Consider the following 25,081-nt stretch of genomic DNA (forward strand, 5'->3'; position numbering starts at 1 on the left):
GGAAGCCAAACCTTTGAAACAAGTATGCTAACAAACATTACAGACATGAGGCTTTTCTGTATCTTTTTTTTTTATTTATTAAAATAGTAAGCCATGTAGAATAAACAAACTAGTGTTTATTTTTACATCTGAGTATTAATCCATCCATTCACAGCTCCCTGGTGTTGTTAAAAAATAAAATGTTGAGCTATTGTAGGAAGTGACATGTATAAAATCTGCCCCAGGAGCTGGCTAAAATTTGGGAGAGCCTGTGAAAAACATACAACACTGATTAGATATTTTTATCACAAAAAATTGAATAATCACATCAGCATCCTTAGTCTTTCTTCATTCTGACATCACTGTGAAGTCAAAAACAAATAACTCCCAAAACAGCCTCCATTTTTTCATTAACTGTCAAACTGCCTAAAAAGATATCTTCTGATGAAACGAAGATAAAGTGGAGACCTGAAAATGTGTTGCTTTATTTAATTCCTCAACATTGTTTTTGGATATTTGGTTAAAATGACAACACACAAAGTCAAATTTCCCCCGGAGGACAGTTCAGACGTATCAGAGCCTTTTTTTTTCTTCTTTGCCTTCTTTCTTCTACTTTCTTAGGTTAGCGTTTATCTTTGCAGCATTTAATCAATCAATTCTATATGTCCAGTTGGATTTATCAGCATCCGGCTGCTGTATTGAATAAAAAGTAAAGCTGTCAGGCCTGCGGGGAGCTGAAGTGCTGCTTGACAGTGAAACTGGTGGTTTGTGTGAGTGAAGGGCAGGGAAACGCAAACGCCCACAAGAAATGCAACATCGTGCCTGCAGTAAACAATCCATACAGCGTTCAGTGTGTGTGTTTGTGTGCGAGAGAGAGATTGTATCGTTATAGCTGGTGAGCATGCATGAATGCATCCGTGGGGGCTGTCGTGCATTTTGCTGTTGTAGGGCATGTGTTTGTGCTCGCTACTCCTGGAGTCGCCTGATTGAGTCTGACATGCTTTAGCGTGTGAGCGCGCGGTCATGTATTTATGAGGACCTTGTGTCCTCGCGGGGTGACAGAGGTCCTGCCCAGTGAGGCCATTGCATTGTAGACATAAGATCAAGATTAGACTGTCAGTTAGTTTCAGAATGAATGTAATCAAGATTTAGGCTGGACATGCAGAAAAAGGCGGGTTTAAGAAGCTTACATTAAAAAAAGTTTTGAGTTCATGTTATTAGTGATCATTATTATTAATACTAAAGAGCCCTTCTGCATATTTTTGTGGGTCAGTTCAGTTTTATTCAAATACCACCAAATCACAACAATGGTTACCTCAGTCGCCTTATTCTGTAGAATAAAGGTCCTACAATAATACAGACAAAACCCAACAATCAGACGACCCCCTATGAGCAAGTGCTCAGCAACAGAGGGAAAGAAAAACTCCCTTTTAACAGGAAGATACCTTGGGCAGAACCAGGCTCATGGAGGGGTGGCCATCTGCTGCGAAGGGTTGGAGGTGAGGGGATTCAGTTCGATTCATTTCAATTCAGTTTTATTTATATAGTGCCAAATCACAACAACAGTTGCCTCAAGGCGATTTATATTGTAAGGTAGACCCTACAATAATGTATACAGAGAAAAACCCAACAATCATATGACCCCCTATGAGCAAGCACTTTAGTGACAGTGGGAAGGAAAAACTCCCTTTTAACAGGAAGAAACCTCCGGCAGAACCAGGCTCAGGGGAGTTTAGTGTGGTTTTTCAAACTCAGGAGGAAACTTCAGCTTTAATCCAGTGGGGACGAGGCGTCTTATCAACGTCTCAAGATGATGAGAGACACAAGTCCAATCTGATAATGATCAGGATGACGTGTAAACAAAAGCTCAAGAAGCTGTGGAAAAAAATGTTCTCTCTGTATATGTATATAAAAATGCCTGAGCCACAAGCAAACAGCAGTATTCCCAAATGAACCCCGCTAACAGAGTGTGATTGAATCCTCCCTCCACAGAAATCTCAGTCCACAAAGGCACAGTGAGGGAGAGAGAGAGGGACGGGAGGCCGGTCTGTGGGAAATAATATAGAAAAATAATCCAAAATAAAATTTATAAATCTTAAATCCCATTGTGGTAATCCCCAATCCCCCTGAGCAGCAATGGGAGGTGAAGAGGTAGATTAGCAGTCCGGCTGCCGCTGCACTTTCCAGGGAATCAGACGCTCACTCCTCTCTCGGCCCACAGAGAGAGAGTGAAAGAGGACCGCAGGCTCAGGACTGACCCACATGTGCAACACCAAACCTTTTGCATACGTTTTTTTTTATCGCACACTCTCTGTGTGGCCCTGCGATGGAAGCGGGGTGAATGTAGGCCATCGGCCCGTTATGCAATTTGAGCCTCATACACAGCGGCCCGTCTGTCGGTCTTCCTGCCTTTACATCTGGCCGTTCGGAATCCTTAATATCTATTTTAAGCTTATATTACAAAATAGGTGAATTCATGTTCTGGTGTTCTTATATAACATCATTTGTTTTTCAGTTTTTGTGTCATGTTGTGTAGTCGGGTTTTTGTTGAGGTTGTCTGAGGTGACCCTTCAGTCACCAAAAATCCTCTAATGTCATTTAACGGTTGACGTCTCTGCAACGAGCGCAGAATTTTGTACTTTTTTATATAAAACAGTGTTTATTACATTCATCACCAACAAAATGGAAGAATGATTCAGGTGGGAATAGAGACTGGAAAATATCAAAATTACAACAATTTCTATATTAAAACTGATCTAGGCTGTTATTTTTAACTATTTTGGTGTCACTAATATTCAATGATGGGAATAACGGCATTACAAGTAACGGCGTAACTAACGGCGTTACGTTTTTCAGTAACGAGTAATCTAACGAATTACTATTTCTATCGTTACAACGCCGTTACCATTACTAACAAGAAAATGCGGTGCTGTCGCGTTACTACTTTTCAACAAACAGACGGTTGAAGCTGTCTTCAGCTTACCGCATCTTATATCAGTTGCACGGAAGTAGCTGTCTATGTAAGTAATCTGGGCGCTACAGCTTTAAGCAGCTGCGCGCGCTCCCGTGGGCGGCAATCACTTTCTAGCAGATGATCACTTTTTGGCACAACACCTGCAGCTAGGGGGCAAAACAATCGCATGAGTGCTGCTGTTTGACTGAGGAAGAATAAAGTAGTCGTGGTAAGCCAATCACATGACCACTTCAAGATGACAAACCAACAAGGTGATATATACCAGTTTTTAAATTGTGTTGATAGGCCACGTAAAACCAGACTCATGATAAACAATATATACGCGGCGTTTTTTCCTGAATAGTTTCGTCACGTTTACTGTCTAACGGCAGCGCTAGCGAGCACTCTCTGCTTATGACCAAAAAAAAACAAAAACAAAAACAAAAAAACAGCCCTTTCGTGTTGGTGGAAAAATGCACCATGTCGACCAATCAAAAATGATATGGCAACATGACATTTGGTTGTTTAGGAAGAGGGAGAAGTTTTAGGAGCGACGGTGAGAGAGAGAGAGAGAGAGAGAGAGAGAGAAAGACAGCAGAGAGAGCGAGTTTTGAGATGTGAGAGATTTGTGACGTTTAGCATGTTTGGAGTGTGTAATTAATGTGTTGTCTTGTGTAGTTAGTGTGTAGTGTTGTGGATAGTTTGGTGTTGTGTGTCAGAACAATGAAGTGACTGCTGTCTCCAGGTAGAAAACAGGAGTGATACACCTCCTGCTGTCAGCCTGCAGGTATCAGGCTGTGATGTTCTCCTTTGTAGTGGACAGAAGCTTTACAGAAAACAAGCCCGGGATCAGTCGACTCATTTTGCGGGTACAGTAACCCTATTTTCTGGATGTCCACCATCTATATTGTTTTAAACTCCATCCTGGAAGGTCAGCTCCTGCCAGATCCTGATCTCGTCTTATTGGCCTCTTGTTGTGTGGAGTTGGACCGAGCCAGCCCAACAGCCTGAACTCGGCAGCCTGAGCCCGACAGCCCGAACCCCACAGCCGTAACCCATTGGCCTGAACCCGATGGCCCAAACCCAGCGACCTGAACCTGACAGCTGTAACCCAGCGACCTGAACCCCACAACCATAACCCAACGGCCTGAAGTGGGCAGCCTGAACCCAACAGCCTGAACTCTACGGCCTGAACCCTGACAGACAGCCTGAATCCGACAACCTGAACCCTACAGCCATAACCAAACGTCCTGAACCCAGCAGCCTGAACTCGACGGCCTGAACCCTACATAAGAACCCTGCCTGAAATAAAAGGTGCTTACCTAAGTCAAGTATTTCAGGAGTGCACTTATGTAAATCTACTTACTCTCCACCACTTGTGCACAACTCGTCTCATCACAACACCTTAACAGCAAGAGACTACAAGGACTTCTAAGGACGCAAAGAAAACAGAGATCAATTCGAGGTATTTGCATTTAAAGCAGGATTTTGCCGAGAGGTCTGCATAATTTGGTGGAAATGGAGGAATTCTTCAAAAGTATAAAACAACTTAAAATTCAGCTCCTTGGGTCTTTTTACTTTATTTCAGGAACAATAAAAATGGAATAAAATGATCCCTTAATAAATGTATGAGCACCCTCAATAAGATCATCACCATTAATCCCGACCGCTGTGAAGGAAATCTGATGACAGCGAAACCCCGTCGGCACACAGCGAGTGAGAGGCATGCAGTCCTTGGGCGTCACTCGTTCTTAATTAACCTCTCTGGCCAGTGCTTCTAATGTGAGTCTAATGTGATCCACAGCCCTCCATTACGGCTGCGAGAGGGCTATCAGTCAGGTTTAAGCTCGCTGCAGAGGAAACTGTCACCGCTGCGCTCGGGCACGCATAAACCTCACTAACACAGGACTGCTCGGTCAAATCTAAATTCCAGCTGAGATGTAAAAATAACCACAATCTAACCATGATTATAACCTGGTGTTTTAGAAGCCCAGTCATTAGCACAGTTAAATCCTGTCCTCCTATATTTACTGCATTTGCTGTCCCAGATATTGTGATGTGATTCGATGATAGGGTCTTTTGTATTATTGTAGTCTTTACCTTACAGTATGAAGCACCTTGAGGCAACTGTGATGTGGATATAAATAAAACTGAATGAATGAATTGAAATGAACGATAGCTTCAGGTCATCACCGATGATCATATACACCTCAGGCTGTCGACTTCTCAGAAAGTGACTACAGCTGGATTAAAGGGTGAAGTGTTAAGTAATTAGCTAATGCTTCCTACCTGCATTAGACAGATAAGCCTGTTATGCTAAGGCTTAGTTTGGAGGTTGGAGTCTGCAGCACAGCCTAAATGATTGTGACTGTGTGTGATGAACTTACCTGGTCACTTTGAGGATAGCAACCAGGTCTGCAATAGGGGCTGTAACCACCTCAATCAGAGTAAATTTGGCCATCCAATATGGCGACTTTAATAAGCTGGAGTCAGCCTGCTATCAGTTTATCTATCATAAATCAGCGATTAACTGTGATAAATTAACAAAAATCACAAATCTGTTGAATTTCTGTTACATAGAAACGAACTACATTCAGAACCTAACAGAGAGAAACAAGTTCCTCCACAATAGTGACAAGAGAGTCCTTACTGCAGAACGGCCATCCAACTAACCTGAAAAAACTAGAATACGAGTTCCACTAATCAGCTGGGGCCTCGTCTCTCTGTGTCGGACTGAGATTGCTTGGAGACAGGTTGCCTCCAACTAAGTGTTATCCCACTTAAAAATTCTGAAAGTGTGACATGTTCCAGGGAAGGCATTTGCAACCAGTTACAGGAGAACAGAAAACTGGTAAGATAATCAACTTCCTCACGCCAAACACAGGCTCTTAGTATTACTGTTGTTGAGTTGTGGTGCAGTTTGTGATCACATTTATGCTTCAAAGAAAGTTGTATGAATGAGATGATCTTGTTAAACAAAGGTATAATATAATATTGGTATAATATAACAGAGGTATAATATACTTTTATTTTGGACAGAGATTAATTTCCATGATAATCCAGAGCTGCTGGAAAAGACTCTGTTAGTGCTAATTAATATACAAATGAAAAACTAGAATTTCACTAACGAAAACAAGAGTTATAGGCAAGATCACTAAGCAAAATAAAATGTAAATTGATTGGTTTAAAAATCCTTCTAAAGACATTACAAGCAACGGTTTAACCCGTGTTTCCTTCACAGTTACCACAAACTGGTTGGAATTATCTACAGGGACCAAACCAGTTTGTGTATCAGGCTGTAAACACGTTTATTTCTGCTGGAAGGTTTTAACACGGGAGTCTATGAGGGCTGACTCACTGCTGCCCCTTCGGGTCATTAGAGGTTTTGGCTTCTTAGTTTGATTAAATTTTGAGGTGTGACTGCCAAACAGGTGCCCTCACTGTCATGTGATCGCTAGTCTAGAACTAGTTTTCTCTGAGCTTATTCGTGCAGATGTTCAGAGCATCTTGCTGCATTAGCATGAAAATTAGTGCATCACTTCCAGGCACTGACAGCAGCAGCTTATAAGGTCACGGTAACAACTTCACAATCAGCGGAGGGCCAGCTGGCACATACACAGAGGCACATATGTGACACCAGTGCACTCGTACGTGTGCTCAGTCAGTGCCGTGACACTCGGGCCAGTCCAGAGCGAGAAGAAGCAGGATTCAGATGTTGCTCGCACATATAAATCTTCGTACTGGGACATGTGAGGATCTGTGGTACTAGTTAAATACACTTCTTGAGGGGTTCCTGTCATCTAGTGGAGTGATTCCTTCCTGAAAGAGAAGAACCATCTGTGCTGACTTTAGCCCTAATATACATTAGCTGTGTTTTAAGGTAATTACAATGGTGAGCACATGCCTTCCTCTGAGTGTGGTAATTGTCGTAGGACGATACATTGTAATGGATTAGAGTAATTATTCCCCAGAGCGGTTTGTTTCCTGCCATTCTGGCTGCAGCAGAGATGAAGCGCTATGAGCTGCAGCTGAGTACAGTTGGAAACCGCTGCAGTCGGAGTGAACAATGTCCTCGAGGACTTTGTGGCTTTTATGCAACTATTGAGATGCATGCTGTAAAAGTGCTTTGAAGCATCAAGTGCACATATACAAAAGTGAGAGTGAAAGGACAGCCAGCTTGGGCCTTGATTTCTTGAAGCAATACTTGAGATTTTCTGGGGACTGGAAATCTTTGGCTGAAATCAGCAGGTATGCAAATCCAAGTGAAAGCTGCAGCCTGCTGTCGCTCTGCTCCCCGCCCCGGATCGTATTTCAGCATGGGACGGAGCTGTGTTTGCGGCACAGGTAGCCGCAGCAGCAGCAGTTGGAGGAGTCCCAGTTGTGCTGATTTCTGTGGTTTCTACTCTGATGTTTTATTGATTTGTTAGTGACACTGATAGTTCAGGGACAACGAGACAGAGAAAGAGCAGAAGCAATTGGACTCAGGATACCTGCTTCAGAAGGACGTCTAATTAGAAAGACAGAGCGAGAGGGCATCAAATAGACAGATACCGCAGCCCTGTGAGAGCAAACACCGCTGCCAACGTCCACGCAGAGAAACATCCCCCCCTGCTGGGCGAGCACAGCTACTGCACAGGGATCAGATCAATAGCGCCACTCATCCTTGAAGGATAGGCCCGCCTGGCAGCAGCTCGCTTGTTTAACACAGACAAGCTCTCCAGACTGAAAACGAGAGCCTCTTTAGAAATCAAAGGGAAGTCAAACATTACTGCCTCTGCCTCCGCTTCAATCAGGACTGTCTGCAGTGCCTTCCCTTACAAGTTCACAGCACCAAATTCTAATTAGTATTAAGACGAAGAGAGGCCTTCGTTAAAAAATTATTTGTGAATTAGCCACTGTGGAGTAGAGTGGCTCGCGTCAGATACATTAAAAGTGACTGCCCTGCGTTACATCCACAGTCAAAGTAACACAAACACTCAAAGCACATCGAAGCAGCGAGCGACTAGATTAGATTAGATAAAACTTTATTAATCCCTCGGGTGGGTTCCTCCGGGAAATTCGGTAAAGCACACGACGGTCCTCTTCTGCGTCTCGCTCACCTTAAAAACACGAGAAAAGAAGGAGAGCAATTAGATGACGCTTCCTCCCCTGCAGCTCGTTCGGCCTTCTGGGAAGAGAGATGAACATTTGGAGAAGAGGCCTGGGGCACATGACCTCCCCGCTGCAGCCTCCGTCCCACTGTTTTATAATGACAGCGCCTTATTATGGAAACTGACATCCTGATTGATCGGCTATAATCGGCTCGTTAGCCATGATTAGGTGTTTGGGGGGGGGTGTCAACATGCTGGTCTCTCTAAATGCCGTGGTCTCACAGGCTGTTCGCCAGCTCTGAAAACAAAGGCAGATAAGAGGGCTCAGGGATTAGGAGGCCCAAAGAAGCACGGTGAGAGCGATGAGCCATACGTGGCGGCTGAACCTCTGGATTGACGGGCCGGCTGTTGAGTGGTGTTCGGCACTCTTCCCCGATCAGGAAAATCAAGCAAAGTAGTGATTGACTAAGAAAGTGCTTATAGTCCCTTTTTTCATCAAGCTGCTCAGTACAAGTACAGATTTGTACTGATCACACTACAACACCATGCAAATTTTTATTTAAATATCCATATTTATCTGCTGGACAAGGAAATGTGCCGACCTCTCGCCCTTATTGTAGTGCTGAAAGCCTCGGGATTAGTCAGACATGAATTTGCATGAGGCTCTCCATGTTTTCTCAAGAATAAAAGGATGACCTCTTGGCCAAGAGGCCATCCCGTACACTGTACCATCTACTGTGAGTTCCTCCTGAGCTGGTTTCTACCAAAAAACCCAGCCTGTAAAAGGAATGAAACCAGAACAAGGACATGTAATCCTGATTAAACATGTAATAAAATGGATATCAGCCAATCACACAGATAAGAACCTCATATGTAGATGACAATAAATATGTGAGCTCATGGACCATCACGATGTCTCAAGCTCAAAATAACACAGAAGACATTTTTACCTTGTCTGTCGACGGTCAACCTTCAGCTTCAGAAACTGTCCTCACCTGCATTAAAAGCTAAATTAATGCCAGCATGAACACTAACTGACACCAAATTGCAAACCTCAGATTGAGTGAAAAGGTGACGTGGCTTCCCCGAAAGATATTTATGTTTGGTTAAAGTGCAAAGAGAGGAGATACAGGAAGAGAGCAGCAGATCGTGTGGTTCATCATTCCAGGTCACACAGGGCACTCCAATGGGAACAAACAGCAGGGATGCAGAATAAATATCATCACTGCCAAAGTTTTACAAAACATCATCAGGAACATCCATAAACTTTCTTCGTACAGCCTTCTGAAAAAATTAAAATGTACAGCTCTGCTACCACTTGAGATGTAAATGAAGACAGAAAACTAAACAGCAGTGACATTTGCAGGGTTACTGATGTTGGGCTAGCTGGTATATAATGATGTGCTACGTGGTGGCTAGCTACACAGCTATAGTTAGCATTATATAAACACAGTGAAGCTGGAGGATGAATGCTAACTTTTTTCCACTTGATAAAAGTTAACATGAGAGTTCCTGATTGTTAGGGACAAATGCAATTGCATGGCAGGATGCTGTAAACGGACCAAACTTCAGTCAGGAGAACAATTGAGATAATCCATCCACAATACGAGGTTAGTCATTAATATACTGCTCCATGGGCTGGGCTGTTGTTACATTGTAATAATCCTTAATAAATGTAGTTTAGACCCGGAAGCAGGGTTCATAGGCAGTGTTGGGAAGGTTACTTTTAAAATGTATTCCACTACAGATTACAGAATACATGCCCCAAAATGTATTTTGTAACGTATTCCATTACGTTACTCAATGAGAGTAACGTATTCTGAATACTTTGGATTACTTAATATATTATCATGCTGTTTACAACTACATGAATGTGATTTATTACTATTACTGAAGGTCCGCGGTTCCGAACCGTAGTAAAAGGACCTCTGGCTAATACGTCGGGTTCCGTGTCAGGCTCGTAGCCTAAAACTAGCTTTACTTTGTTGTCTGGGTCAAGTTTGCTAGCGAGAGACCGAGAGAGGCATTGAAAGGCTTCTCCAACGGAACTTATTGTTTCGGAGGAAAACATGAACACAGTGTACAGTTGAGTCTTAATAGCTTACTTACAAATGGGCTCGTCAGGCACTCTTCTTGGTTGCAGTGGTTATTATTATATTTACATGCTTCCAGCTCCCGTTTCTGCTCGATGACAACTCGTACTTTTCCACTCCCTTTTTCTCCCTCCTCGCGCTCACAGACACATAACTGGTATGGCAGTCCATTCTCCCTGCAGCACAGACTACACTGCCCGTGAGGCTACATTCTTTAGGGCTATGCCTGTAGCATTTTGCCTATTAGCTTAGGACAACAACAACAACAAAAAGGCGTTTTCCCACCCAGGAAACACACAGGTCGTGTCCAAATTCATGGGCTGCATCCTCCTGAGGACGCATTTGTAGACCGATTACGTCACAGCGACGCGCCGAAGGCTGTCCAAATTCGTAGACTCCTCCGAATGCAGCCGACAAATGCGTCCTCCTTTTCCCCGAATTTGAAGGATGGGTTGGGTGTGTCCTTCGTGGCCCACCATATCCCAGAATTTATAGCGCGGCCCAGCCAAACTCCAGTTTCCGGCAATGGCGGCCGCTACTAAGTTTTAAAATTACTTTTATTAATCTTTCTGGGTCACAAAATAAACTTTTAACATATTTTCAGGCGAGAATGTAGCTGTGTAAACTTCAAATATCTGCTCGGTTTATCAAGATATCACATATTTGCAAAGGTGCTTCAACGTTTTCGGAGACGTCTGTTACCCACCCGCTCGATAGCTAGCCGAGAGCTCAAGGGTCACTGAAGCCGCCGAGAACGGCACAACTCCCGGCACATCATTTTCAGATCACCGCGGACTTTCGCTAGTCAGGTTAAACGTAATATATAAGTCACTTAGACAACATAAAAATGTAATTGTTTGGCTTTTTTCAGTGTTTTATTTGTTCGTGAGTAAATCGGTTTGGCTGAGATTAAAGTTATTAGACTAGATTAGATAAAATAAAACTTTATTAATCCCCCGGGTGGGTTCCTTCTTGGTTTTCACACAGCTGAATAAACGTCAAACAGAAAACTGATTAAACAGAAGTGTGAGATGGTCGAGAATTTACGCCAGTGTCCTGTTATATTTTAGATAGCAAGGAGCAGACGGCCGAGTTTATTAAACTCCACCGAGACAGCGGTGACGCAAATCTGAAGGCTAGACCGTCCAATTTCACAGCCGTTTATTTCCGGCCTACCCAACCTTCTGAGGACCCCGCCCACGTAGACCGCGAAGGCCGGGTCCTCAGGAGGATGCAGCCCATGAATTTGGACACGACCACAGTCGCAGAGAGAGCGTGTGTCACCCTGTAACCATGGCAACCGTAACGCTGCCGCCTGGAACAACAGAACATAGCTGTCAAATAAAACCCAAACAGTCCTGACCCGTGACAATATGATACAGGAAAATATCGTCGTGCAATCCATTTATTTCAACAAAGTAACTGTATTCTAAATACCACCTTTTTAAACGGTAACTGTAACGGAATACAGTTACTCATATTTTGTATTTTAAATACCTAACGGCGGTACATGTATTCCGTTACTCCCCAACACTGTTCATATGTCATCACTTAACAACCAGCTAGGGGTTCAAATTTGGACTTTTTAATTTGCCTCATTAGAGCATCAGTGTGACAGATCTGTCAGTCTGAAGAACTGCAGCCGTTTCATGTAATGTAGAGGAGCAGAAACCAGCAATCTGTCTGATCATTCGCTGCAGGAAATTTCAGTAAGGGCATTCTGGGTAAACTTCAAGGCTCATGTCACCATAACGAGCATATGAAGGACTGGTTTTTCCCTACTTTTGACACTGTGACTCCTCCTCCTGGGTCAGAATCACAATCTTTGATATATTTGGTTGCAGTTCTTTACAAGTGTTTTTCATGGAGATATTTTCTGTGCCCAAATCCAGGATTCATCCATGTTGGCAGGTTGTAGACAGCAAGCCTGTTCCCTAACCCTCCCCCCACTAGCAGCTAAACGGATCAGCTGCTAGTGACAGACAGACAGCCTGGTCTTTATGAGGAATTTCATGAAATAACAGCACCAAATTATTTAACAGTTATCATAAATGTTAAGGTTAGCCGTTTAGCTATTAGCAGTTACGGATATTGCCGCTTGTGAAGCTATCATTAAGGTAGCAGCTAGCAGCTGTGTTTAATTTGAGAGCTGGCCACAAACACGATCCGTCCAGCCCGTGTAACATCTGTAACTTCATTATACAAAGCTCATTTAACAGAATCACAGTTAGTAGTGTCTACAGAGTCTAATCTCTGTTCTCTTAAAGTCTCAGACTGAAGTAGAAAAGCGTCTGTGCCTCTTTTTTTAATGAAAATGGTCTCAAGTGTTGGTATCAAGTTTAAAATGACTTGCTTACAGCATGAAGCTGGAAATTATTAATGATCCACATAAAGTTTTACTTTTCTGCTCTGAAACTTCACTTATAAGTATGCACAAGGACACAGGAACAAATAAAACTTAATATGAATTAACTTAATGACTGAGTGTCAGTAGCTCACGAGGGTACTCTCTGCACTGCTGAAGATGAATGAACAACTGCAATTTAAATGTTCTGAACACCCATGCTCACACAGCCCCTGCTTCGATATCTCATTGGCACAAATACACACATTTGCACCTGTAACTACGGCAACTGAAAATAACATGTTTAAGATGGCTGATGTGGGCGTTGTGTGAGAGAATGTGGCTAATCAGAGCTGCAGATGATTGTCAAACAAGAAGGTCTCACAGTTTCTCCCATCTGTGACAGATTTTAATAATTAAACTTAATCTTTGTTAGAAAACTGCTCAGGTATCCGTGGGAAGCTCATTTCCGCCACCTGAATGGGAAAATGACTTGAAACTGAGAAAAGAACTTGGAATTTCAAGTTGAAGTGAAAATTGCTAAAGGGTAGGCTGTGACGTGCGATCATTCAGTTTCATATAAAGCTCGGTTCTTTGTACTTGTACTGTGATGAGTCACAGGTAAAGAACGAGACCAAGCAACAGCTTCTAAATCATCATCAGTATCATTCATCAGGAGCACAGAAAGCAGCAGCTTCCTGTTTTTTTTCTCGGACATTAAAAGGGTTGTACATGATGAATTCCAGCCCAGGATCAGACTGGAAATGCAAAGACTTATCAATTATTTGACAAAAACCTCCTGAACCAACTCCAACTGTGAACTGCCATGTGCTCTACTCAGAGGCAGCTCCCACGACTTTACATTCCTCAAATTCAAGTTAAAGAGCTGCTGTTTAGTCATGCTACAGGAGATCCATCATGCAGTGCAGCGTGAGCGGTCAAAATAATTGAAAACAGCAACTAGTTTTTTAAAAGTGCAGTTGCCACACCCACACCTGATCACACCTCGTAGGTTTGATGTCTGCCGCAAAACCTGAGTTACAGCAATTATGGCATCAGAAATAAGAGAATAGCATTTCGTCAGCCCACTGAGTAAAGCCAAACAGGAATGAGGATGAGGAACAAGAGGTGGAACATGGAGGGCAAACAGATCTGACAAAGGGAAAAGTGAGAGTACAACTTTGAAGGCCAAGAAGGCCAGAAGTGCGAGGCTGTGAAATGGGACAGTCCAGCCTTCAGATTTGCGTCACCGCTGTCTCGGTGGAGTTTAATAAACTCAGCCGTCTGCTCCTTGCTATCTAAAATATAACAGGACACTGGATAAATTCTCTACTATCTCACACTTCTGTTTAATCAGTTTTCTGTTTGACGTTTATTCAGTTAGTTTAGATAATCCAGAACAGCCAGATCAAGTCCAGAGCTAATTTCTGACTGGATGACTCAGGCCACAAATGAAATGAAACAATGAAAAATATTTTGGAAAATATAAAAAGTGCCGAAGCAGCCTTAGAGCTGTGTGTGCTGATGTAACGGACCCACGTTACCACAAACTGAATGACATGAAGAAGAAGCTCGGGAATGCATTTGAAGCATCAAAAACCTCCCCTGCAGCTGGCGTGCTTCCTTCTACCACACAAAACTGTAAAAGTGGTGCACAGCAGCATCTTCGACAAACAGCCACACTAACCTTCTCAGGATGACAAATATGTTCCCGTGCCCGAGCGCAGTTATTTCACAGATAAAATCAAATCTATGCTGCAATGCAGAATCCAATCACAAGTGGCTAGACAGGAAATGGATCCCGGACGTATTTCTAGGTGTGAAGTGTACTCTGTCATAGCCGGATATCAGTCTCAACCTGCTGCTTATAACAAACTAAGTTGGGGTGAATTAAAGGCACAAAATGCCATAGGTACGAATGGAAAAGTTCACATTCCTTGGATATTCCTGTCAGCACACCAGAATCCACTCAGCACTGACATATTGATGCTGAAACGTCCTAAAAAGCCTCAAATGGCCTTAATCGAGGCGAGAGGCAGAAGGGAGACAGGGAGGGGAGGTGAAGGGCGGTTTGAGATGGATCCACCGGAAAATGGATCGGCCGAGGCAAATGTATAATATATTTCCTTCCCCGGCGCTCGGCTGGAATTGCTTAGGGGGGAAATCATAAAGCGAAACGCAAGCCAAGAAATTCCTCCTCCAGCCTCTTTCAGCAGAGACTGATGCTGGCGTTAGTTGGGGCTGACACCTCTCTGAATCCTGTTTTATGTAAATGTAGGTCTCTAAAACAAGTATCCAAGGGTAATGTTAGCAGAGGAGACATGGAGGATGGCAGGCCTGATGCAGCTCGCTTTCAGCTTCCTGCTAATCTGCTCGATTAATCACATCAGCTGAGGCGGAGATAGAAACGCTTCAATCCAGAGATGAAAGTGTGATGGATGAGTGAGCTAAGAGGTCCTCCTGCTCTCTTTTCCACTCCTCTTTTAGCATCTTCCCTCTCCTCCGCTGCCGCAGCTCAGCTCCTTTCTGAGCATTCTTCTTTTCAACATTATTTAATTCCCTTTTACCTTCTTTCATATTTTCTTTCCATTTAACTGTCCTAGTTTTCTATCTGACCCTAGTCTTGTCTATTGTTTCTGTTCTGCTCGACTATCCCGTCTGTTTCATCCAGCAAAGTGTTCATCTACCAGGTACAGATTAAAGACGAGTCCAGTTATTATGATAAAGTTTCACGTGACAAAAGGACAAGATGATGCTGAGGACATCACACAAGCTTCTCTGTCACCAGTACACCAGTACCAATACAGATCTGGGAACCTTCAGCCAGCTCTGAGTGCCGACTCTCAGCTTCGGTTCAAGGCGGTGAACAAAGAATATTCACTAGGAAATGACCATGTAGTCCCTGATTTCAGGAACATAAATCATACACAAAGTGTTCATCCTTAACACTTTGTGGAGAGTTCCCCAAAAAACAAAACTTCCCGCAGGAATCTGAGCAGCGAGTGTTGTTACGCTGCTTCTGTCATCCAACAAAAACCACGGGCACACTGGAAGCCGTACATCACGCTGCCTCCACGTGGGAGACCTTCTCGGCCTTCTCTGTAATATGTTCTTCATGTGGTTCGTTTAAAGGCTGATCTTAGTTTTAGTTGCAGAGCTGGTCTGACGTCTTTCGATGTATTTAAAAAATCTAATCTGGCCTCATTGGCCGATGATTGGTTTGCCGTAGAAAAGATCCAGCGATCATCCTTGTTAGGATCATATTTTTATCACCACGGGAGTATGGTTGGGCCACTCCTAGTGTTCCTTTGTTTAGCATGAGGCTAAAATATTAACCCTGACCTGATGTGGTGGACATTAAGTTAGGGATGCACTTGCACTGAGAGCTCCTTTGCACTTGTTTACACAATTTGCAAATGTAATTGCCACAGTTGGAGTAGATACTACACCGAGTTTGGAGCAGACTTGTTATCTGCTTCATTTATGAAGAGAAGACCACCCTTTGGAGTGAACTGGCTTTAACGGTCAATGTCATATTTGTTTTTGCCCCCCTGGGATTAAAGCAGAGTCTGCACTTGTGGCAGTGCAGAGACCAAACATCTCACGGTCCATAACTTTCCAGATTTCGTATGTGTGTAAATATGTTAGGATTCGATTTTTGGGCTGTATCAGAGAAGAGATGTTAGATGAGCTGGATCTTTTGAGGCTCCTTCATAGAATCCAAAGGGCAAACCTTAATTCTCCTCTGCCCATCCATCCATCCGTGGGCTATGCGGGCCTGGAGCTTGTGTGTTAATGGAGGACATTTTTATAATTAGGCATAAATGTAATGAATCACCTGGTCCATGCGGAGGCGTTCTTTGATGGGTTCCTTCAGGGGCCTTATGAGTTCTTTTCGCCAAGTCTGCAGGCTGCAGGTCTTCCTCCCTTGTCCCTTATTGTTCTCCTTCTCTGACTTCCTTTCTTTTCTTCATTACTCCACCTTTTCTTTCTCCCTCCACCGTTCCTCTCATTGCGTCTCCTCCTCATGTTCCTCCGCCCTCCACATTAATCACATGGCAGGCAGAATAAAGCAGAGCATCTGTAATAGTTTAGCAGCGTCACTGAAGGACAGGCAGAGGTCGGCTAGCATCACAGCTAATGTATCGACATCTAGCACGCGCGGGCGTGTGTGTGTGTGTGTGTGTGTACATGTATTAACAGTAATAGATGGCTTGGTGTGCATGCAAGGACAGAACGGGGACATGAGGCACTAAAAATGGATCGTTACCTGGTGGTCTAACACTCACGCACACACACACACACACACTCACACACACTCTTAGTACATCTCCCTCCCCCGGCTGCACTGCTTTATTTGATCGGGTTTTTGGAGCATTTTTAACCCTTTTCTCTGTGTTATTGATGATATCAGGACAAACAGGCTCATTATTGACTCTTTTTTAGCTCCTCCCCCCTGCTAGAAACCAGAGGCTGGTCTAACTGAAGAGAACTGAGGCGCCTGTTGGGTTGGCAGCTTGATTTGTTGCTGCTACAGAGGTTTTGCATCACTTTGGTCCTTCTGCTGCCAACAGTTCCTCCTCCTGCTTTCGATTTTGCTCCTGCTTGTTTTCCGATCATAAAATGCTCTTTTTTTTTTTCCTTTTCAGCCAAAATGAACTGGAAAGATTCCCTGCTGATAGGCTGCCACACAAACTCCCACAGTGGCCTGCGGGAAACACAAATGGCATTCAAGCGTGGACTTTACAACCTCGGCTTTTATCAAAAACTCTGAAGCCAAACAAAGACGACTCCTTATCATTGGAGCTAATTTTTAATTTCACGGGTGTTGTTTTAAGTTTGAAGGACATTCTGTGCTGTTTATTTTCCTCGTTTAGTTTCCCCACACGCCCTCGCCGTCTCTCAGCCCATGTAGGCCTTTGTGTTGGAGTCCCTGAACCAGATAAGGAAGTCATTGTGTCTCCTGTAATGAAAAGGCAGGGTGAGTGTGGCGATAGGATTTTCAATATCTTGCCGCGCTCGGGTGAAAGTGCCGTGCACGCGCCGTAACCTTGAGCACGGCACACGTCAATCAATCCAAATCCATTCACCCGCGTCCTCCCGCTCCCCTTGGCGGCTGAGATGAGCGCACGTGGCGTCCGGCGTCAGCTCCTATCGATGACTTCTGCATCTGGGCTGAGCGAGTTGGATCGGCGGCGAGCTTTGGGGTTCTTTCTGTGTGGAGTTCGTCCCCCCTCCACGGCGCTGCCGGGCCATTCAGTCGAAGTAACAATCGATGACTCACAACCAACCACTGGAATAGCAACACAGGAATTATCACGATTTAGTGGTGCAGCTATTAAAATTGCATCTTCTTTTCTCAAATAGCTGACGGGAACTTGAATAGAAGACACCTTGTTTCTCAAACACACTGCTGTTCATAAGATATATATAACAGATACTTCTGTATTCATTGCTAATATTAATAAAGTTTAACACATTTCTATTTAATGCCGTCAAACATGGGCACACCAATCAAACGTGTCATCAAACTGATGTTAAAGTTGTGCCCGCCTACAATCGAGGCGCGGTCAAACCTGCTGCCCAACCAAGAAGTATCAGTCAGATTTATTATAGTTAAAAAAGCAAATCCAGGCTGCCCATCTATGAAAAAGATGATTGTTACATATCCATTTCATTATGGTGGCCTTTGAGGCTGGTTTGTTACAAGCGTTTTCTTCTGACTGATGAAAGGATCATATAAATCATATAAAAGAAACAAATTTTCCATGCGAGAAAGTCTAAGAATGATGGGACTGTTTTTTAACTGAGGTCAGATGATCCAAACTGGAGCAAAACTCTCATCAGTTGCCAAAGGTTTGGGTTTATTTTACGACTTCCCTCTCAAAGTCATCTTCTCATTTCTGCTTGGACCAATTTTAGCACTGCTGCTGATTTTAGATTTCTCCCTGAAGTCCCCGAATGACTCTTTGCTCTTTGCCTAAAATGCTGGCCCTTCAACTTGATTTTCATTCTGGTCACACAGATGAAGTCAAAGGGCCATTTTCAGATATTCATTTCTGATGATCATCCACACAGTATTGGGTCCATTTACTGTCTGCACGTTTGAGGTCATGACAAAATGTAAGAGGTCAAAATGGGAACTGCATGGAGTGATCTAAAACTAGAAAGCAGTGGTCCACGGGTGTGCAAGAAGATTAGCACGAAAGGAACATTCAGAGGTCAAACCAGGGGTAGTTTTAGCCTTTTTAACAGGATGGAATTGCACAGAGATGAATCAAATATTCTATATTCTCTCTCTCTCTCTACATATATACATATATATATTCTTCTTTTCCTCATTATTTTAATTAAGACAGCCAACTGAGAATGAGACACTAATTCCACCTTAAATTTCTGGTTTATTCAGACACACGGTCATGTGATAAAGTACTTCACTTCCTCGCTTTTCATTTTCACTCCACGTCATCAGTTATTTCGTTTGCATGTCTGCACATCTCTGAAATTCACTCACACACACACCTCTCAACAGTAACGTCTTTCTCTGGTTCCTAACAGCCTGAGTCTTGGCCTGTGTTGCAGGAGGATGAGACGGGCGAGGGCCGCTTCAGTTTCCCCGGTTACGGCATGGGCCCCGCTTGCCTGCAGGCTAAGGACGGCATGGCCATCAAAGGCAACAACAACAATGCCCCGACCTCGGCCGCACCTGAAAAGAGCATCGAGGAGATGAAGAAGCTGTTCATCAGTCGGGCCAAGCGCATCGACACGGTGTCCCGCGTGGCCTTCCCGCTCGTCTTCCTCATTTTTAACATTTTCTACTGGATCATTTACAAGATCATCCGCAGCGAGGACATCCACAAGCAGTAGTGGAGAGCTGAGGAGGAGGACGAGGAGGAGAACGGTGCAAAGAGAAGACAGAGAAAAGGAAACAGCGCTGACTTCGGTGCGAGATCCGTTGCCCCTTTTTTCCACCGAGCGTTCTCTCCTCTTCCTCTTCCTTCGCCTTCATTTGGTCGAGGAAAGTCGCTATCTTTGTGGCGGTCGCTCACCACGGCGCCACCTGACGCCTACAGACATGATTTCAAATATTTATTATTGCTTTATTTTTCCTTTAATCTCCTCTCCTACGCCGAAACCTGCCCCGTTCCCGTCTCCTTACAGCTCCTGAATAATCCGGACCGGTGCAATAGCAATGCAGTAAAATGCATGATATATGAATGTGGCAATATATTCAAGAAACGAAAAGTTCAACTTTTGCAGGCATCCCAGCAAAAACTGTGTGGGAGCAGTCAGACTGAACAAGCGAGGCTTGTAAAAGAAATGTTGTGTTTGATTTTAGCTTTTTGTGTGACGACAGATATAATGCTATGTGACGGGTGGGGTGTGCGAGAGCAGCGGTAGTGTAATATACTCATATATATTATTATAACTGGGAAAAAATAGGATGTTTGTTTCCACAGGTGGGCCTCTGGATTTAAAGGATTTTTCACCAAAAAAAAGAAAAGAAAAGAAGGCGGGCCGATCGGTGCTTCCATTGAACAAAGCGATGCAAAGGTCGCGCTTTCTGTATATCGAGATTTGCTTCAAACGTGTACTGCAAGCACTCCTCAAAGCTCCCCCTCCCTCTCGCTGCCATCAAGCACCGTGAAACTGAACCGACCTGTCAATCACACGACTGGACGACATGGGACAAACTATCTCATTTATCCGTGCTCAGCGTGTTCCTCTGCCTGTCCTTCATTTCTGTTTTTTCGGTTGTTTCTTAATGAATTTCTGTGTCGACTCAACGCGTGGCTCCTGCGGCGCTCTGACGCGCAGGAAAGAGGTGCGCTCTGATGTCAGCAGCTGATATCGCCTCGCGGGCTCCTGGGTTTTTGAGATTTTTGGTGAAAGCGGACAGAGAACTGCTTGAGCGAGGGCGTAGCAAGAAGCGAGGACTGGCACACAGACACGTTTACATCTTCAGTAGTGCTTCCTTGCTTTGACCCCGCCTTAACGTGACACCGCCCATCCCGCTCCCCTGCCGAGAGGACATATGTTACCTTAATTAACTGTATTCCCGCCTCATTCGTATGCACCAACTGTAGCTGCAAACCTCATAAAGCTACGCCGCCATCCACATGCAGAGGCTGTGATGAGCGGATTCGTCATTCGAGGCTTCATAAGTGTGACTAATGATTTTATTCGTTTCTTTTTTTTTTCTTGTACTTTGCACCAGGCTTCTCTATGCAACGATCAGTATATGCAAATATGATTTTTCCCTCGTCTTGGCACCCTCATCCACATCCCGCTGCAGACAGCGAGAAAAGGTCTTTCATGCTTATTGGTCAGAATGGAGACAAAGGTGTTGCAAACTGCCCAGGCACTTCTGCCCAATGCACACGGATCAGTAGATGGAGAAAAATATATATAAATATATGTGTGTGTATATGTGTTAAACTAGAAATCTGAAGGAAGGAGGAGAGTGATGTGTGTGCAGTGAGAACTCTGACAGGCTGTGATGTGAAATGTTCTTTTTTTGTAGCAAACATTTAATCAATCTCACACTTTCTTTTTCTGCTTCTTACACAAAAACCTGCCTTTGCAGTCAAACCTCAAAGGAGCACGTCGACGATTCTTTCTGAGACACCGGAAGGCCTGGCTCAGCCGTACTGCCCAGTGCAGAACCATTTTATTAAATTCCAGCTTGTGCGCTGGTTAAATTAGCCCGATGTAGCTATTATACATTATAGTTTGTGTTTCCTGGTTCTGTCCCAGTCCTCAAACATACTGTAAGAGTCTTAGAGAGAGCGGATGAACATTTTCGATTATTCCTCTGATAAGCTCTGATCAGTGAGCCACCAGCTGAAAGTCAACCAGCCAGCTAAACCTTCCTCACTCTGACAATAAAACATGGATTATTTGTTTTAGTCTAAATATCAGACACGGGGAGATTGGCACAAAGTGCATCTCCACTGTGAAGTGAAACAAACATTACGCTGTCCGACTCTGCATTGTGAGAAAAAATACGATTTAAGAGGCTATAATTTCATATTCCTTTTATTCTCAGAGACAGAAATACAAAAAATGGATGATTTCTTCATTTCTCTCCTCCTGCTGTTTAATCCATGAATCCGCAGCAAAGGGATTCCTTAAAACTCATTTGGGTTTTGTGTCTTTTACAGAACATCTGATGTAGATTTTAATTTAATGAATTCACTTTGTCTCAAAGTACACTGCGAGCAATCCGAAGGGCTATGCTCCACCTCTCCCTCTGCTCACATGATCCCAGCGTATTCTGACTTTAAAATGGAAGTGCCATAAAATCTGCTTCAGTCCAAACTATGCATCTCATTCACCGAATCATTCCCAGAAAAAGAAAACTGCTCAAAGCTGGAACCTCAGAGGTGCTTCGGTTACTTACAGAGGCCGTTTTAATTCCACATGCGTGGCTGTGTTTCCGTGAGCTCCGGTTGAATCCCCGCCTTCACCTTCTCACCCACCTTATCGTTCCACCTTCAGAGATGTGGGCATGGATTCAGATTCAGACTCAGAGCAGATCAGTTGGTTCAAGCAGGGAAAGTAAAATGGTGGTGTTTTTTCTGAAGACCCACAAATATGCATGTTAAATGAAGACCTCACCCAGGTCCAAAGTCACACTTGTACTTCTCTGCTATTGATGTATGTGAGAGCAACAAAGCAAAACAAGCTCACTGGGCCTTTCAAAGGCTGCTGCGATGCTTCTCACACAGCGTTCTTGGTTTGACCAAAGTTCTCCAGAAATCACCTTAAAGCTAATTCCAGGTAATAAACTCTTTCAGGTACACAGGTCAGAAAAGCAGGCGCAGTACTTAAAAAGTAAACCGTTTAGTGCTGCTGAAAGGAATATTTTATATTTGTGTACAGGGACAAATCAACGGCGTCTTAAATGGAAGTGTTCGACTTTTAGTCCACCTGGCTCAGTCGTGGTGAGGCACACAACAAACTCTAAAATATCTTTTCTAATAGAGCTCGAGGTGCAGCTCTTCCCAGCAAATTAACTTATGGATCCGAGCACGCTCGGCAGGAAAATCGTATTTTGCAGACTTGGCAGCTCCTCTGAACGACACGTATGATGCAAACCGCCTCTGATGGCCTCTGTTTGCAGCGAAGCCTCCTCTGTGGTCACGGCCTGCACCCAGGTGGGAAACCTCAGCGGGCTCTGTCTGATTAGGACGGCTCCTTTTATCTTCTGTGCCAAAAACACAAGGACATCAGTCGCCCGTTTTACATACACACGTACATCTTCTCGTGCCATATGGGGGTTGAATATGCAACAAAAAAAGAGGACCTAGGAGCATATCGTGCATCCATTCAACCACCATTTCCCAGCATTTACGGCCCTCCCCTCAGGCGTGGGTCTTGTGCGTGTCATAGTTGTTGTAGAGCTTTTTGTCAGGCCTCATGCCATCGTATTAATCATTGTTCTCTGTGGGTTTGGGGGGATGGGGGGGGGGGATACTGTGGGTTGGTTTTGCATCGCGATGTGATGCAATCTGACAGAAGGATGAGAGAGAGGGATGCATTTTTAGACGTTTATGGATTTTAAAGTAGCATGGTTTGATTTGCCGATGATTAACGATTCACGGGCTTTTGCAGGGTTTGTTTGATTCTCTTGTATTTTATTGTATGTACTATACAACCCGATGACCCCGAGGCAGAAGGAGAAAAAAACAGAGACTCTTGAACTGCTGTGAACTAAAGGAAACATTATTATGACGATTCTTATTATTATTATTTATTTCTTTACTTTCTTTGCACAAGTTGGAATGGCCTTAATTTTGCTTTAGTTGCTTCTCTCGTGTATTGGCACAAAGTGCACCTGTTTCGTTTGCCGAACTTACGGTTATGCTCATTATGACGCTTATAATCTGAACGTGCACATCAAAGCAGAATGAAAAAAAAAAGTTCAGCAAATCCTTTTTATTTTTCATTAATCTGAGAATCAATATTTTGCATGAATATAAATAAAATGGCAGATATTTTGGCTTGTATAAAAAAATGTGAAGCAATTTGAAGAGAAAAAAAAAAGAATGTACCGTTTCTGCTGTATCTGTATATATCTAAATATTTACTGAAATATGTCATACTACTAATTCTATTAATGATTAAAGGTTTTCTGAACAAAAATCTCTTTACCTGTTTTTGAACATTGTCGAGGTTGTTGGAGTTGGATCTTCTGCTTTCTGTTACTCGACTCAAGGATCTGTGTAATCGTTCGAGAAAAAGTATTAAAAATTGCAAAGAAATCCCGGCTGCAGGCTGTTTTTATTTTAATAAAGGTCAGACTTCTTTGTTGTGTTTATCATGCTTTCAGGATTTCTTTGTCTCACCTACTGCTCACGCAAAATTCCTGCAATCAGAGTGCTTCATGCTAAGCTGCAGACAAGGGAGCAGGTCAACCCTGTGTCCTAAAAGTTGACGTTAGAAGTCAGGAAAATGCGTGAGTGTGAGGATTTCCTCCAAAACTGCAGCTTTTGTGAAGTGTTCCTCGTCTACAGGGGTCAGTATCAGTGGTGAATCGGTGACGGGGTCGTGGGTGGAGCAGCAAAGGCTGGGTCGTGTGCTCCGACCCAACAGATGAGCTGCTGTAGCTCAGGTGGCCGGTGTCAGAACACACAGAGCATCAGTGACCACCAGGGGAACACCTCGCACTAAGGTGCATTAGGAGACGGTGGGCCGGGGTCCCTCTATGTGTCTGAAAAAACAGGATCAGAGGTTTTGATGGAAAGGTGTGACTGCTGAATCCAGGAATGTGGCATGTGGCTGTGTCATGTACATGATGTACTCCAGGTAATGATGTTAGCACCTGGAAAAAGTGGAGAGGAAGAACTCCTTTTTAACAGGCAGAGACCTCCAACAGGCTCAGGGAGGGGCTGCGACCACCTGAGAGCACGGAGGAGAGAGAAAAGAGAGTGTAACTAAGGGAGGATTCGGGGTCACCTGATACAGCCCTAATTATATGCTTTAGCAAAAAGGAAAGTTCGAAGCCTAATCTTAAAAGTAGAGATAGTGTCTGTCTCCTGAATCCAAACTGGAAGCTGGTTCCACAGAAGAGGGGCCTGAAAACTGAAGGCTCTGCCTCCCATTCTACTTTTAAATACTCTAGGAACAACAAGTAACGTGGGAGAGTGAAGTGCTCTAATGGGGTGATATGGTACTATAAGGTCATTAAGATAAGATGGGGCCTGATTATTTAAGACTTTGTATGTGAGGAGCAGGATTTAAATTCAGGGAGCCAATGAAGAGAAGTCAGTATGGAAGAAATCTGCTCTTTTGAATGAGACTTCCAGGGCAGGTCCTTTAATTATTTTATTCCCATTAACATGTCTGCATGGCTCTTACTGTAAAACACAGAATTTACATAGCAAGAGGAAAGTTGACGTCATCATTTGGACCTTATCTCCTGCCGTACTCTTTCACTGGTGTTTGGAGAAGGACCAAGGTGGATACAATATAAAAGGTGGATATAATATATATAATATAAAAGTGGAGGCAGCCATTATTGTCTGGACTGCACAAGTGCACACATTTCATTGGTGTAAAGTTACAGATTTGTATAGGAATCCACGCCTGGAAGCAATTTAAACGTCTGCAGCAGGAC

The 25,081-nt window shown here is 43.7% G+C and overlaps 1 protein-coding gene across 3 annotated transcripts in view; it reads left to right on the forward strand.

Moving 5' to 3' along the window:
• glra1 (glycine receptor, alpha 1) overlaps positions 1 to 23,679 on the forward strand; it is a 130,575-nt gene extending 106,896 nt beyond the window's left edge. For 2 of the 3 annotated variants that reach the window (XM_039621781.1, XM_039621788.1), the window contains one exon: positions 19,042 to 23,679. In XM_039621781.1, coding sequence (XP_039477715.1) covers positions 19,042 to 19,326 — 285 coding nt within the window. In that variant the 3' untranslated portion in view covers positions 19,327 to 23,679. Of the gene's footprint in view, positions 1 to 19,017 lie in introns of all 3 variants that reach the window. The other variant, XM_039621786.1, reaches the window with a different exon arrangement.
• The last annotated feature ends 1,402 nt before the right edge of the window (positions 23,680 to 25,081 follow it).

The sequence above is a fragment of the Oreochromis aureus genome, linkage group 2, assembly GCF_013358895.1.
Source record: "Oreochromis aureus strain Israel breed Guangdong linkage group 2, ZZ_aureus, whole genome shotgun sequence".
Classification (NCBI taxonomy): Eukaryota; Metazoa; Chordata; class Actinopteri; order Cichliformes; family Cichlidae; genus Oreochromis; species Oreochromis aureus.